This window comes from Eublepharis macularius, chromosome 1 (genome assembly GCF_028583425.1).
Source record: "Eublepharis macularius isolate TG4126 chromosome 1, MPM_Emac_v1.0, whole genome shotgun sequence".
Taxonomy (NCBI): domain Eukaryota; kingdom Metazoa; phylum Chordata; class Lepidosauria; order Squamata; family Eublepharidae; genus Eublepharis; species Eublepharis macularius.
This window is the reverse complement of record NC_072790.1, coordinates 173,502,303-173,519,004: the sequence shown is the minus strand read 5'-3', so window position 1 is coordinate 173,519,004 and position 16,702 is coordinate 173,502,303. Positions and strand designations below refer to the sequence as shown.

Genomic DNA, 16,702 nt, shown 5'->3' with positions numbered 1-16,702 from the left:
TGAAAGTGCTGCCAGAGAAGCTATAGATTGAAGTCAGCTAGGAAATTTGCTAGCATTTACTGCCAAGTGAGGTACAGCTATGCTGCTCTAGCTATCAACAGAGTCAGGTCTTGGATTGCTTGATCTGTAATATGAAACACTTTCTTTGACAATCTTTTTGTGCCTAGAACTACCAGCTTGGTAGACTGATACCAATAATAAGACATTGTCTGGGAAGACCTTGAAGTTACCTTCCACTTTTGGCTTGGCTTCTGCGAGCCTCTCTGGGAACTTCTTCTTAAAAAACAAGGCTTGAAGTCTCTGCTGGTAGTGATCAATTCTGAAGAAGAAAGAGGAAGCAGAAGACTTGGATTATCTCTCAATGACAGCCTACGAAAGGCAGATCTAATTATAAAGGCTGCTCAATGCTCCAGTAATTAGAATCAGACATACTGCAGTGTCTTGGCTATAATTTTGTATGGAGGGGGGATATAAATGTTTTAAGTAAATGTAAGAAACTTTAATGGCCACTTTCATTTGGGCAGAAGAACTCATTGCAATAAATTGTAATACACTGCAGCCACTTACTTACTTAAGGAACAAATAAGGTTATAATTAAATCGCATCATATAAGCAATTCACTGCAGAGCTGTCCAAGTTGTATTTTTATTTGTAGCATTATTTTTTAATTAAAAGAATCCGTATTCATAGTATTCATTCACAATGACAATTGCAATAGGGACAAAAAGAAAAAGGAATATTTTGAACGTTCCATTTTATATATAATATTGTGCTTTTATATTGCTTTTACACTTCAATAACTTTCCAAGCGGATCCCATATAGAAAGACAGAGTAGGATATAAATGCTTTTAATAAATCATTAAAAAAATCCTTTTCTCTCTATTATGTACCTGCTCATTTCATAAAGGAAGCGGTCTGCACGCGCCATGCGGTCAATTTCATGCTTATGTTCTTCTAGAAGGTCAATATCACTCTTCTCTGGAACAAACTTCAGTAGCTGGAGCCACAGGTGCAAACAAAATAAAAACCAGCATGAAGGAACCAACCAGAGCAGGGAGGATGTCAACAAGAATGACTACTGTAAGAAAGGAGTGCTCCAAATTCCCCATATGACAGCACAGTTGCAAAGGAATGCAGCTGTGGTTACAAGAGTGACCTTTCTGAAACATCTAGTAGCTCCTCTGCCTTCACCCTCCCTCCTCTGACCTCACTGGACATTTTGAAATGTCATACAATATTTCCCGTTTCTAACAACTTTTGGTTGCATATATTGTTGGCATTAAAAATAATTCCCTTGACAGCCAGAGGCCTTCCAGAGTATAGTGCTGTGACACAAGAACAATCCAGCACCAGAAGTATTCATTCCAGTTAACTCAATGTCGCAACCACCCTTCCCCTTTTAAAAGGATTCTACTTCAGAGAGACAATAAACAATATCAGTGTCACTGGACAGATGCTCAATACAGGCTCTTATTCATGAGCTAGTCTTAAAAAGCTTACATGTCTTTTTGCCTACAGTCTTTCTCCCTCCTGGTTTCTCAGTCTCAAGTCTTATCCCTCCTCTCCTCATAACAGCAAAACACAAGAGTCACGTAATGCCTTTTATTAGGACTAACCAAAATATCACAAAATAGTGTGTGAGCTTTTAAGTTTAGCGAAAGGATAACAATACTGGCCTTATCTTACAGTATTATTACTAGTATAGTTTAAAATCCCAACAGCCACAGAGGGATTCCACAACAAATAACAGAACTGCTTGCTGTGAATTTGGCAGGTTGGGAAAATTCTATTGTTATATCATTACATTCCAAACCCAAACTCATACCTACCAGAAGATGCAAGCCATTACATCAGAGGGATCTGGGCTGTAGTTAATTAATACCATAAGAGAAAAAGAGGAGGAATACATGTCCTTTTGCAGTCAACATTTCCAACAGCATCAAAAGCAACTCACCTGCTCAAGCATATCTTTAGCCAGATCTTCTTCTTCATCCATTTTCAAAATTGCCTGTCGGATTTCTTCATTAGATAGTTTCAACCTTAATATTAATGATGGTCTATTACTTGGGTTGCACAGTTGATTCTGACAAGTTCAACCAATATTTTATTGGAAAAAATTTAAATTCCTGGAAATAAGCCCCATTACAGGCTTACAAACAATATTTCTCAATTTTAAGACAAACAATAATAATGATGGAATAAACACATTTTATTGTACATGAATTTCCCATAGTGTGTCCTGAAGAAAAGCTTCCATACAGCTGTATTTTGAAACATTCACTACAATGCCCATCATAGCTGTGAACTAGGCCAGCAGGAGGAATCATATTATTATTAATATGGGACATTTCAAAGCCTATATATTGATGTGTAAGAGCCCTGTGGCGCAGAGTGGTAAGCTGCAGTACTGCTGCCCAAGCTTTGCTCATGACCTGAGTTCAATCCTGGCGGAAGCCGGGGTTCAGGTTGCCAGCTCAAGGTTGACTCAGCCTTCCATCCTTCTAAGGTTGGTAAAATGAGTACCCAGTTTCCTGGAGGTAAAGTGTAGATGACTGGGGAAGGCAATGGCAAACCACCCCATAAAAAGTCTGCCAAGAAAATGTTGTGACGTGACATCCCCCCATGGGTCAGTAATGACTCGGTGCTTACACAGGGGACTACCTTTACCTATATTGATGTATGGTACTTAACAGATGAAGAGGGGGATACTGACTGATAAAACAGCTACTGAGAAACAATCTGGTAGATCGTGAGATTTTCTGGCATCCTTTAGATGAGATTATGATTTTGGGATGCCTCACAAACAAATTGGCCACAATTATTCATGCTCCAAATTAGGCTATTTCAGTGCACTTTATGTGGGGCTGCCTTTGAAAACTTGCTAGAAGTTTGAATGGGACAAATATGCAGCAGTTGGGGTGTTCACATATATATGATTATTGGGTTCATCTTTCCCCAATTTAAAAAGATACTATCTGCCAGTATCAACGTAAAGTACCAATTACCTCTAAAGCTACAGAGACCTGAATATTTAAATAACCACCTTCTCCTGGATAAATCAGTTCACCAGGCATGATCACAGTCAGAAGTCCTGCTCTGAGTCCCTCACCCCCACTCCTGATGTCAGAAGGAAGAACACGAGAGACAGAACCTTTTCTGTTTAGGGCACCCAAGTTTTGGAACTCTCTCTCTTCTAGCTTTTATAATGCTGAACTTAGAGGCTGAACTTACACTCTGTTGGAGTTGAGCAAACAATTTTTTATTCTCTAAGGTTTTAGCGCTCTAGTTGCAAAATAGTAAAAAGTCCAGTAGCATCTTTAAGACTAACCAACTTTATTGAACCATAAGCTTTCGAGAATCACAGCTTATGCTGAAAGTTTATGCCTGTTCTTGAAAGCATATGCCTCAATAAAGTTGGTTAGTCTTAAAGGTGCTACTTTTGCAACTACAGACTAACATGGCTAACTCTTCTGGATTTAACTCTCTAGTGTGATATTTGATTCATATTTTTCTCCTTTCTGTGTAGAGTTTTAGTGTTATTAATTTAAAACATTTATATGCTGCCTTTCCACCCAAATAGGGTTCCAAGGCAGGGACTTTTTATTATGATTTCATTTTTGAGTTATTGTCTACTACTGTTTTAGATTTTTAAAATAATTTTTAATTCAAAAATAAAGAAATTTACAATACATTGTCAAATAACATTACCAAATCATTTTTTCTTTTCATTTTGACCCATCTCACCTCAATAGAGAAAATAATAAATGAATAATCATTACAGTGTAATCATTATAAGTTTTAATTGTAAGTTATAATTATGTAAGTTAAAAAGCTTATTGATGTAACAATTCCTTAATTCATACTGAGCCTTAACTATGTACTCATTTCCATTATCCTATTTAATGTAAAAGTGAGGCAAAGTTATACAAGTCTAATGGTATATTTAATTTATTCCTCCAAAATTCAAATAAGGATTTCCAGCTACCAAAAAATACTTTTTAATACAACCAGTTGAACAAGTTCTGACATTTATGATAATTTTGCAATAATTCATGCATTTTAAATTCTAAATTTGATTGTGAGATGTTTACTAGCTTTCCAAATTTTTTGCTAGTAGCAGATTTGCAGCTGCTTTAAATGTTTTTATCTACTTCTGCTTTAATGATTTTAGGCAATTCTTTTTTGTTTGGGCTGTTAATATTTTAAAATAATGTAATGGTTTTTAATATTTAATCAGTGGCTGTTTTATGTGTTTATTGTTCTAATTGTTCTATTGAATTATTGTAAGGTCTCTAGCATTTTATTTAGAGTAGGGTATAAATATTTCAAATAAAGAAAATATTAGTGTTTAACTTTTACACACAGGAAACAGTAATGCATCTGAGAAATTTCATATGTTGTAATGCTGTCTGACTATAATAAGCATCTGGAAATTAAAATATGAAAGTATATGTTATAACCATCGTCTTAAAGCGCTGTTCCTTCCAGATACACAAAAACATAAAGATACATTTGTGCATGTAGCCTATCACTACTAAGTGCAGTCCTAGTTCGAGGGCCAGGGACAGGTTAAAGCTCTGGAACAAGTCATACGTTTCTGCCTGAGTAGGGGCCCAAAAACTGCACTGAAGCCAAGAATCAAGCTGTCAGAAGACTTTACTATTATTCTTTTTTTCCCCATTTCTCTTCATCCAAATGTACACAATTCATACTGAATGGCTAATAGTTGCTGTTTTATTATGGGGGGAAATTATATCCTTCCAACTAGCATTAGTTTTAGCAAGTCAAAAGTGAAGAGACTGTGGAGAACAAATTACTCTCTTCCATCCCAAGAGAAGATTCTTCCCAACTGAAATCTGAGAATCAATTAAGCAAGACACTGAAGAGAATATTTTCAAACTTCTGGCTCTGGTAATCAGTTCTGTGACTCCACTAATTTTCCAGCATCACTTGGTTTAGCACCTTTGCAAGTGGTTGATTAACCAGAAACATGGTTTACTACACGGAAAAGATAAGCAGTACTCCAAGATATCAAAATGTTTGAGGAACTAGCCCATAGCAACTATCGAGGAAATATCTGGCTTGGGTCACTTGTTCTCCTCTTTTCAAGGAGAATTACAGACTTAAGGCCATAAATTTAACAGGGTTACTTGAAAGTCTCTAAGGGAATACATAGCGGTTGCAGGTATGACTCCAAAATCACAGAGATCCAACTAAATCTCAAATAATAGTCCATACCAGTCTATACACAGTCATCATTCACAGCAATAGCCAAATAACAGCAAGAAACTTGATGAACAATTGGGCCAAACGTCTATTAATCAAGCGTTGTACTATTCACATTTTTTTCCAAAACTTCTTACCAACTGTGCAGAGGACAGTAACAAAAAGCAGATGTGTCACTTTTTAAACAAAAACAGGTTGATGGAATGAACAAAAACCTAAAACATATCGCTAAAATCTTTCTACTCAAGGCCAAAGGAAAACGATGACTGCTGTGTGCGTGTGTGTGCATACGTGGTTGTAATATATGCCACGTTAAAATGTGATTATGGCCAGAAGAGGCAGTAAATAGTTCCTCTGTCATTTGTGGGGTATGCATCTTCAATGATTTTCATACTAATCATATAAGAAACACATATAATTTTTAAGAGATATGATAAAATGGAATAAACTAAATCTGTCGTGGTTAGGTCGTATTGCTACAATTAAAATGAATGTATTGCCCAGAATGATGTTTTTAATGCAAACAATACCACTTGTGAAAGATAAAAAACAGTTTGAAAAATGGCAGAGGAAAATATCTGAGTTTGTTTGGGAAGGGAAGAAGCCAAGAGTAAAAATGAAAGTCTTATGTGATGCAAAGGAAAGAGGAGGAATGCAGTTACCTGACCTAAGACTTTATCACGAAGCGATATGTTTGGTGTGGATAAAAGAATGGGTGTCCTTGACCAATCATAAGTTATTAACGTTGGAAGGATATAATAAATTATTTGGATGGCATGCATATATGTGGTATGAAAAATATAAAATGGATGCAATGTTTCAGCACCATTACCTAAGAAGAAATTTATTGCTAACTTGGCTTAAATACAAGAAACTCATAGAAGAAAAGAAACCACTTTGGATTATACCAGCTGACGTAATCAACCCAAATTTGGAATACCAGGGAAAGGAATGGCTTACCCTCAAAGAATTAACAATACTAGAAAAGGATGAGTTGAAGCTTAGACGAAATGAGGATTTGCCATTCAAATATGGCTGGTTACAATACAGGCAAATTAAAGACTTATTTAACTCAGATAAAAGGAAGATAGGCTTCAGAATTAAAAATTCGGACTTGGAAGAGTTATTATTGGGAGATAATAATAAAGCAATATCTAAAATGTATAAGTTGTTATTGAAGTGGTTTACAGAAGATGAAACAGTAAAGGTTCAAATGGTAAAGTGGGCTATAAATTGTAATAAAGAAATAACCATGGAAGCATGGGAACAATTATGGAAAAATACCCCAAAAATATCAACTTGTATTAGTATAAAAGAGAATGGATATGAAATGTTGTATAGATGGTATTTAACACCGAAAAAACTAGCCATAGCTAACAAACAGTTATCAAACAAATGTTGGAAATGTAAGGAGCATGAAGGTTCTTTGTTTCATATGTGGTGGACTTGCCAAAAGGCTAGAGACTTCTGGTCTAAAATATGTGCTGAAATGTCTTTGATATTACAATATAATGTTGCTAAAAATCCTGAAATGTTATTATTATCTTTACACTTAGAAGAGGTTAATAGAAAGGATAAGACATTGTTATATTATATGTTAGTAGCAGCAAGAATTCTATATGCTCAATATTGGAAAAAAGAAGAAATACCGAATGTTGAAGAATGGACAAGGAAGCTGTTGAACATGGCCGAAATGGATAAAATAACTAGAAATTTGAATGAGCAAGATCCAGAAACTTTTTTGGAGGATTGGAAGAAACTTAAGAAATATTTGGAAAAGAAATGCGATGTTAAAGGACAATTGTGGTCTTTGGAGGGATTTTAAATCTTATATAAAAAGACTTTAACAAAAGAAAAACATATTAAGATCTTTACCATGGTAAAAATGATAGCAATATAGTGTAATAATAATAGCTATGAATAAACGGGGGGTTCGAGTGTTGTTGGAAGTCAACAAAGAAAAGGGGGAGGGGAGGGGGTGGAGTATGTATCTATGTAGAAGGGTTAATTTGGATAAGTTTAATGTATTAATCAATTATTGTATATTGCCTCATCCAATAAAAATTATTTAAAAAGAAACACGTATAATTTTTGTCTCATTGGCACATAAAACTGACAAATCCCAGGCAGTATGCTTAATTGAAGCACCATCTCTGGTTCACATTTCTATTTAAAGAACAGTATAGAATTATAAAAACAACCAGACATTTCTGTTGACGACAAATATAGAAGGGCAAAGAATTGTCTTGCATCTTGCAAACACCTTATTACTTTAAAACAAAATAAAACAGCAGCATCATTTTCAGGAGGTGCATCATGTCCTCTCCAAATATGTTCCTCTGTCTGCTGCTCCTCTGGTGCAAATTTTGAGCTTTTCTTTGCCCCAATGACAGGATATTAATCAATCAGGATTGTGTACTGAGCACAGTGATGTCACAATGCTATATGGTCATTCAGATTTAGATATGTGTCAACATGATTAAGTCATTTCAGAGTGAGGCATTTTTGTTGGGTAAATACCTTTGAAAAAAGGCTCCCTGTTGCTGCTCAGCCCTACTACAAGCCTTCTTATTACAAATAACTAGTCCTAGAATTGCAAAGGCCCTGATCAGCATTTCATGAGTCCTTTGTGATGAGACACAAAGCCCACAGAGAGAAGCAGGAACGACTGTATTTTATTATCCTCCTAGGTTCATCATCACTCCAGTTACCCAGACAGTCCATTGGATCTTCCTGGCTTGGGCTAACTATAAATTCTTGTAGGTCAGGCTTGGGCCACTGCCTCAGCTATGTTCTTTATTTCTCAGCCTCTCTTGCCTATTTCACAGTAGGAATGTGCACTTCGGGTATCCAATTCGGAAAAAAACCCTGAATTGGGCCTCATTTGGAAAGATTAGGTATTTCTGAATCGGGGCCAGCATGCTGGACTTTGAAAATACCAAAGCAAAGCTTTCCGAAGCGATTCAGATCACTTCAGAGAGCTTTGGGGCAGCTGGCAGCAGCCCTTTGCTGGCTGTTTGCAAATGCAAACAGCCAGCGAAGTTCTGCAGGAAGTTAAAGTTTCCCATGCTTTCTTAGAAGAGGGGAGGGGGGAGAAGGAGTGAGTGACTCACTACCTCCTCATAACCCCTCCCATCTTGCAAATATAGGTGGGAAGCTTTGCTTTGCTGGCTGTTTGCATTGAAATGCAATGCAAGCAGCCAACAAAGTCAGAGATTTCCGCCTAATTTAGAGGTTGGGAGGGGTGAGTGATTAGACTAGGAGTACAAGGCAGAGGTGGGAGGGGGATAGGGGAAGGGATGGGGAGTTAGGAGTATCCAATCCCACTGCTGCATTCTCCTTCCAGCCAATGGAATCTCTGGATTTAAATTAGAGGCTGGCCTTTGGGCCAGCTTCCATTGTGTTCCTGCTGGCCTAGAGAGAGACTTTGAGAGAGAGTGCCTGTTTCTCTCTATCTCTGTGTTGTGGCCTGCCCTGGACTTCTGCGACTGCGAGGATCTGTCTGACTTAGCGCTGGACTTCAAGAGGAGAGCCAGTCAGTGGCTCACTGGCTTTTCTATTTAGGGGGGAGGTGGTAGGTTTCTGCTTGTCTGGGAGGGGAGGAAGGGATGGGAATTTAATTTGACGCTTTTTACTTTGAATTACTTTATTTTTTTGTGTGGGTGGATTCTTGTGTGTGTGTGTGTGTGTGTGTGTTTGTGGTGGCCTTTTTTGCTTTGAGTGGCTGCTGGCTGGGGCATTTGTTTGGAGGGGCGAGGATGGTTTGGTTTTAAGGGTTTATAGTTTAGTTGTGGCTTTTATTTTCCAGTTGCTGTTGGGTGGGCCTTCAAGGTTTAAAGGGTTAGGGGCTTGATTTTTTCCATTTGTTGGGGGAGGGGTTACAGGTTAATAGTATTTGGATTAAGGTTAATAGTTATACTAATTATCCAAATTAACCAGCTTCCATTCTGTTCATGGACTAGAGAGACTAGAGAGACTCTTGCTGCGGCTGGTAGAGGCTCTCTGTCTCCAGTTTGGCTGCAGCCTGCCACTGAGGAGGAGAGGACTTCACCTGGAAGATTCCTGCCTGCCTGCCTGCCTGACCATCACTGGACTGCAGGACTGGTGAGAGCCACTGACTCACTGGGTTTTCTATTTGGGGGGGGATGTGGTGGGTTTCTGCTTGTCTGGGTGGGGGGAAGAGAATTTAAAGTTACTGTTGGGGCTTAATTTCAATTGTTGTGTGGGGAGTTAAAGTTTTTAAGTGTTAAAGTTAGTGCTGTTAGTTTTAGCTGTGTTTGGTTCTACTTTGGGTTTCCCAGAATAGTTTTAAATCATGTTTTTAGAAGGTAGGCTAGTTGTAGGCCTTCATTGAATATTTGCCCTCTGAACTAAATTGATAGGGAACCAAGGGTAGTTTTCCCCAGTAAATAGGCTTCTGTAGGAAAAGAATTAGTTAGAGTTAGATTCTGTTCAAATTATATATATATTTCATATATATAGGCTGCCCATTAGTTCTCCTCTAACTAGGGTTTCACTGTCCATCTCTGGCACCCTTGGAGCCAGGCCAAGCATTTATTGTGTAATAGGCTTCCATTTATATTGGAGTTTAGGGCCAGCTTCATTCCTGATCCTGAAGAGGAATTCAGCTGTTTGGTGTATTGGTTTAGGTTCCCAAAAATAAATAACTGACCATCTCCAGTAGTAACAGAGCCACAAGAAACATAGATTTAGAAACAGGTAGATAGGTTTTGAAACTACATTGTAAATTTGGGGTTTTTTTAAATAAAACCTTAACAGGTAGTTAGTGTAGGTTCCAGGAGGGGAAAGAATGGCTGATAGGAAAGCTGGTGGCAACCCGAAGACCTTCAGGGGCCCCGGAGGAAAGGCCAGTGGTAAGTCTAGAGGGGAGGGGTGGAGGGGAGGGGGAGTGCTGTGCCTATCCCCCCATCTGAGCAGAGGAGGCCCTTCCCTGCACTGCTGCCGTTCACCAGCCTGGCTTCTGGTGACAGGAAGAGTGTTCGCAAGGCCCTCTTTCCTCAGGCAGCTGCTGGAGGGCCACCCCCAACCCAGGTGTCTGAGGCAGGGGCTGGCACTGGGTGGGGGCATTGTAAATGTTGTGCTGCTATTGTTGTATACTGTCTCCCACCCTTAGCCCTGGAACTCTAAGAGATGAAGTGTTTTTGCAAGTAATTGTGTGTGTGTGTGATTCTCTGATGTGAAGATAGTTGTGGTACTACTGTCTAGGAGACTGTTGTGATATGTTGTGATGTGCCTTCCATGCTGTGTAATATAAAGCCAAGAAATGAAGTGTTCTTGCAAGTAATTGTGTGTGTGTTTGTGATTCTCTGATGTGAGGAAAGTTGTGGTACTTCTGTCTAGGAGACTGTTGTGATGTGACACTAGTGTCACGTGCCTTTAATGCTGTAACTGAAAGCTAAAAAATAAAAAAAATTGAACTTGATTCAATGTGTGTTTGTGTGTTATTCTCTGGTGTGAAGGTTAGTTCCCATCATAGGGAACAATGGGGAGTGGCTGGCTAGCCTGCTCTGGGGGTGGTGGGGAATTTGGGGGGGCATGTCTTTGGGTCTGTGGGGCTGCTGGGGGGGTAGATTGAAAAGGGGATTATGCCTGTGGCCATGGATGTCACATTCCATGGGTTCCTGCTGTGGGAGTCTGGATATTCCCACAACAGGAACCAATGGAGAGTGGCTGGGCAGTTACTGCAGGGGTGGTTAGTTTTTTGTGGAGGGGGGAGTTTGGTTCTGAGGGGCTGTGTAGTGTGTAGCCATACTGTGGCTGTGGCCATTGGCAGCCACAATCCATGTGTTTCTGCTGTGTAGGAGTCTTCCCCACAGTAGAAATAAAATAATGTGGTAGGAGAATCACCTTTGGGGGGCCATAACATGGTCCCCCCCAAAGTGCTATCTCCCTGAAACTTGGGGAGGGCATGGTAGGACAGGTAGGAGCAGGTCCCCTGAACATTGGGTGCATTTTGCTTGCAAAATGCCACCCCAAGCCACGTAGAAAGTCCCTTTGTTTTTCCTCATAGGGAATGAGAGTGGAGGAGGATGGGGGCACCTTCTTTGGGAGGCCATAAAATGCCCCCCCCCAAAGTGCAATCTCCCTGAAACTTGGGGGGTGGGTGGGAGGAGAGATAGGAGCAGGTCCCCTGAAAATTGGGTGCATTTTGCTTGCAAAATGCCACCCCAAGCCACCTAGAAAGCCCCTTTTGTTTTTCCCCATAGGGAATAATGGAGAGTGGAGGAGGATGGAAGTACCTTCCTTGGGGGGCCGTAACATGGCTCCCCAAAGTCCAATCATTCTGAATCTTGGGGGGGGGAGGGTCATTAGAGAAGAGTTAGGAGAAGGTCCTCACCAAGTTTGGTTAGCTTCGTAAAGAAAATGCCCCCCCCCAGGCTCCTGGAAAGCCGGGAGCATGTTCCCCATTGAAAACAACGGCTGAATCTTTAAGAAGCAAACCCGAATCTATCCAAATCGGGTATTCCAAAGCAGCCTGCCGCTTCAGAATCCCTTTTATTCCTAATCTTTTCCCTGATTCGGGTAAACCTAATTGGGAAACCCGAATCACCATGGCCCCGCACACCCCTATTCCACAGTCTTTCTGTACATCTGCTTCCCCAATCCAGCCTCAGCATCTTGCAAGATCTGTCACAGCATCTGCCTCTGACCTTTACTCTCATTCGGATGGGACTCATAACTCCAGTACCATGCACTCATGCCTATCTTAACAATTCATTTCCTTTTGTTCACTGGGACATCCATCAAGGTTGTTTTTTTTAAAAAAATAGAATTATATTGTCACTATTTTTGTGACTCCCAGCCAGGTATGTTACTAGAAATCACAGAATCAAATATCCCCTTTATCTACACCGTCACAGCAACTCATACTGGAGTGATGAAAGCCAAACATCTGGGTAATCTCCAAGCCACATTGAAGTGGCACAATTATGAAATGGCTTCTAGTATGAAACTTCAGGCTGCCCCCTTTCCTCAATCCCCTCAGGACATATAAATGATCCCTATTGACTCTGCAGACTCATTAATCACTAATCTCCTCAGGACACCTCGACTGACTTAATACCAGCAAGCATCAAGTGGCTTATTGTTTGGCCCTCTCAGAGACAGCGAGAGACAGCATGAGAGAGCCTCTGACTTATTTGAAAGATGCCTAGGAAACACACTGTATTTTTGGATTAAATTTTATTTCAGTGCTCTTAAAGTTCCTCCTTAAGGATAGCAATTGGTTTGTCTTAAGCTAACACCCCAAAGTTTAAATCAAGGAAGACTCACTTTCCTCAACTATATATCCTCAAAAAAAAAATACTGAGCAACTTGGCTTCATCTTTTAAGTTTTGCTCATATTTCATAATAAAATAATATTTTTTCAAAATAAAATAATAAATTATATACTTGCCTTATCACCACAAAATCAAATATTCAGGATCAATAGCACTGAAACCAGTCAAAACTTTATTTCACACACATCCTTTTACCAATGTACCTCAATAAGCCTTGATTTTGACCTCATCTAGAAATGTCAGAGAAGTGGTAGAATGGACAAACTTGTGCAGACATTTTTAAAAGTAATTCTACATTAATAATTCCCTGTAAAGTAATTCTACATTAATAATTCCCTGTAATTGTAAAATTAGCACAGCTTGTGAAGGGTTAGGCTAGAGCTTTTTTAAAAAAACCTTGTTAACTTGTCTGAAGTGGTATAGACTGTATTCTACCACCTCATTCTGTGGCATGTATAGTTCAAGTTTTAAAGGTACAGGGTGGGAAATGCATAGTGGGGCTCTGCAAAGCTGAGCCTCCCAGTTCTCTTCTAGGATCAAAAGTATTTCTTGCATGCATGGGGATTCTACAGTTGGAGAACAGAGCTGGATCATAGCCATTTCACTGATGATGAAAACTTTGTTTTCATGAACTGTTCAATCTTCTGTCTCTTTTATAATGTTCACCAAGAGAAATTCAAGAAACCAAATGTGTTTCAAAAGAAACAGTACAGTGGCTGATCTTTACACATACAAAGAAAAACAAATATAATGCAACATTTATTTCAGCCATAGCTGAATGCTCCCCTGATAAAAAAGTGACAGGACAGAGAGAACAGTTATAGCTTAGCCTCCTCCTTGACATGCTATTCTTCTATTGTATGGATCCTGGAAAAGGATTAGGGCCTCTTTGAAGTAACATAAAAGGACACACTGATTTTTCCATACATTTGCCCTTCAGTTTTGACATGGTGCATGTGTGTTCCATTCTCAGGTATCCATATCAAAGCTCGAGAAAGAACCAGCCCTTAAAGTACTAGGGAAGCAAAACAGGAGATCTTTCAAAAAGCATAGGCTCTGTTTGCAAAGGACAGACTGCTAATTTGGTGACCTTTGTGTCAAAGATGGCTTTTAACTGAATCCTGAAGGTTTTTAACACACCTGTTAAACAGGGACATTGTCAAAGCCAGAGGAACAATGGGATCATGATTTTCTCTTCTACTATATCTATATACCCTGTTTTCACACCTGCAGTCTTTTCTTTGCAATCTGAGAATCAGTTTCTTCCTTTGCAATAGTCATATATAATACAAGGATAAATGCCAACTTGCTTACTAGAGGATTTTGGCAGCATAATTTCCCATTTCCATCAACCACTTAAAACTGCAACAGAAAGCTGAGCCGAGGGCTACAAAACCACCAGCTAATTTAATGCATTCTTAAAGTTCCCAATTTGATATAGCTCAGTTCATCTTACAGAGAAGAGTAGGCTTGTAGCCAAAATCTGACAGACTGCAGGAAGGGGACCAAAGTGTCTGAAGGGGCAAGTATTAGATGAATCATATCATAGCTATTCAACAGATACTTCGCTATCTTCCAGTGTTAAAAACATCTTTATTTCATCTAACTTATGAATGACTAACCATAGGATCTGAGACCAGAATGTAGGAGTTGAGAAAAAGGACACATTTCCACTGCAGCTTCATATCTTACCTCTGCCCCTTTGGCTCTGTGCCTGCAAGGGATATTTGATAGAAGAAAAATCCAACATATGTTACTTTTTGGGCTTTTCCAGGCTGTAGAAAACCACAGATTTTACTACAAGGATAGTTTTAGGTGTGTAGCTGTGTTGGTCTGCAGTAGAACAGCAGGATTTGAGCACCTTAGAGACCAACAAGATTTTCAGGGTGTTAAGCTTTCAGCAGGGCCAGATCGAGGGGGGCAGGGGGAGTAGTCTGCCCCCGGCACCACCAGGGAGAGGGCGCCAGGAGCAGCTGCCAGCTGCCAGAGGGCGCAGGCAGCAGCGCGGGCAGCCTTGCAGCCCCCCGCGCTGCCTTTCGCCTGCTCCGCAGGATGGGGCGGCTGGCTTGCCGCGCACCCCGTCCTGCAGGGCAGGCAAAAGGGAGCGCGGGGGGCTGCGGGGCCACCCGTGCCATTCACCTGCCCTGCAGGACAGGGGGCGGGCGGCCGCCCCCTGTCCTGCAGGGCATGCGAATGGCGCGGGTGGCCGTGCTGCCTTTTGCCTGCCCTGCAGGGCAGGGGGTGTGCAGCAAGCCGGCCGCCCCCTGTCCTGTGGGGCAGGCGAATGGCATGGGTGGTCGTGCTGCCTTTTGCCTGCCCTGCAAGGCAAGGGTTGCCCGGCAAGCCGGCCGCCCCCTGTCCTGCGGGGCGAGCGATTGGTGCGGGTGGCCACGCTGCCTTTTGCCTGCCCTGCAGGGCAGGGGGTGCCCGGCAAGCCGGCCGCCCCCTGTCCTGCGGGGCAGGCGAATGGCGCGGGTGGCTGCGCTGCCTTTTGCCTGCCCTGCAGGGCAGGGGGTGTGCAGCAAGCCGGCCGCCCCCTGTCCTGCGGGGCAGGCGAATGGCATGGGTGGTCGCGCTGCCTTTTGCCTGCCCTGCAAGGCAAGGGTTGCCCGGCAAGCCGGCCGCCCCCTGTCCTGCGGGGCGAGCGATTGGTGCGGGTGGCCGCGCTGCCTTTTGCCTGCCCTGCAGGGCAGGGGGTGCCCGGCAAGCCAGCCGCCCCCTGTCCTGTGGGACAGGCGAAAGCAGCACGGGGGGGCTGCGAGGCCGCCCACGCCATTCGCCTGCGGGGAGGCAAATAGCGCGGGTGGCTTCCCAGCCCTGCACGCTGCCTCCATTCTGCCCCGTGTGATGACATCACCGAAGTGCCATCATCACGCAGCGCAGGGAGCACATGTGCGCAAGGTGGCCAGCAAGGGTTGCCCTGGGCGTGGGCAACCCTAGATCCGGCATTGGCTTTCAGACACCTGAAGAAGGGAGCTCTCAAAAGCTTACCCCCTGCAAATCTTGTTGGTCTCTAAAGTGTCACTGGACTCAAATTCATACTAAAACAGCAATAGCTGGATCTAAGTAGTAATAATGTGTTATTACACAATAGATTTGATGGGAGTAGGTTGGACTAACCAAGTAGCCTTCCTAAATGAAAAGATATGTGTGCTGCTTAATGTTAAAAACATAAAAATGGAAGGGACCACGAGGGTCATCTAATTCAAATTCCTGCACAATGCAGGAAAATCAGTTATCTCTCCACCCCACACCCCCCAGTGACCCCTGCTCTAAGCTCTGAGGAAGGCAAGAAACCTCCAGGATTCCTGGCCAATCTGGCCTGGAGGAAAATTCCTTCCTGACCCCAAAATGGTGATCAGAATTACCCTGGGCATGTAAAAAAGGGGCACGAGAGCCAAGCACCAGCTCATTCCTTCATGCCCTCCCTCTCCTAATCTGCCTACATTCATATTGAGTTATAGAATCATCATTGCTATCAGATGGCCATCTAGCCTCTTCTTAAATACCACCAACCAAAGAGAGGGACATGGAAAGCACTTCAAAAAACAAAAAAAGTGACCTACTAACTAAAGAATATGTGAAAAAGTAAAAGTATATCAAATGTACAGTGAAATTTATTTAAACAAAACTCCTAGTTAAGCAAACGGCTTGTAAAGGCTCAAAAGCGCAAACCGAGCCTCCGCAGCTCTCCGCCCAGGGGAGGAGAAGTCCGCGGTGGTCCCTGTGCTAGTTGTTTTGCCCCCGGAGTCAAAACCAAACGATATACATGTGCCCAATGGCAAACAAATTTGACAAAGTATATTACAAAAGGCGTGAATACAATCAACAAATATATAAAGCCCCAACTGAAGGGGGTTTACATCAATGAGTTCCTGACAGAGTTCCTCATTGCACATACAGGTACACTATACGAAGTGTTACCCAATACAAAGAATACTTTCATAGAAAAATTAAAAGTGTAACTGCTGACGGGTTTGCCAGCAAGAGGTTCTCGTTTCCGGATTCCCCTTCCTCAAAGCAGTTACATCGGGAAGAATAAATATATGATAATTACATCAATCTTTCTATATATAAATGTTAACAGACCAACTTTTCCATCAATCTTCCTATACTCACCAAGACACAAGTCAAGAAAGTCACAGCCTAAGTGAAAGCATAATAGCGGCTCGCT

At 41.6% G+C, this 16,702-nt stretch overlaps 1 protein-coding gene across 2 annotated transcripts in view; it reads right to left on the bottom strand.

The window, feature by feature from the left end:
• The window catches only part of DAAM2 (dishevelled associated activator of morphogenesis 2), a 388,390-nt gene that overhangs the window by 52,020 nt on the left and 319,668 nt on the right, over positions 1–16,702 (bottom strand). For both annotated transcript variants that reach the window (XM_054978243.1, XM_054978250.1), the window contains 3 exons: positions 1,956–2,040; positions 892–998; positions 231–319 (listed from right to left, as the gene is read on the bottom strand). In XM_054978243.1, the coding sequence (XP_054834218.1) occupies positions 231–319; positions 892–998; positions 1,956–2,040 (281 nt within the window). The remainder of the gene's footprint in view (positions 1–230; positions 320–891; positions 999–1,955; positions 2,041–16,702) is intronic.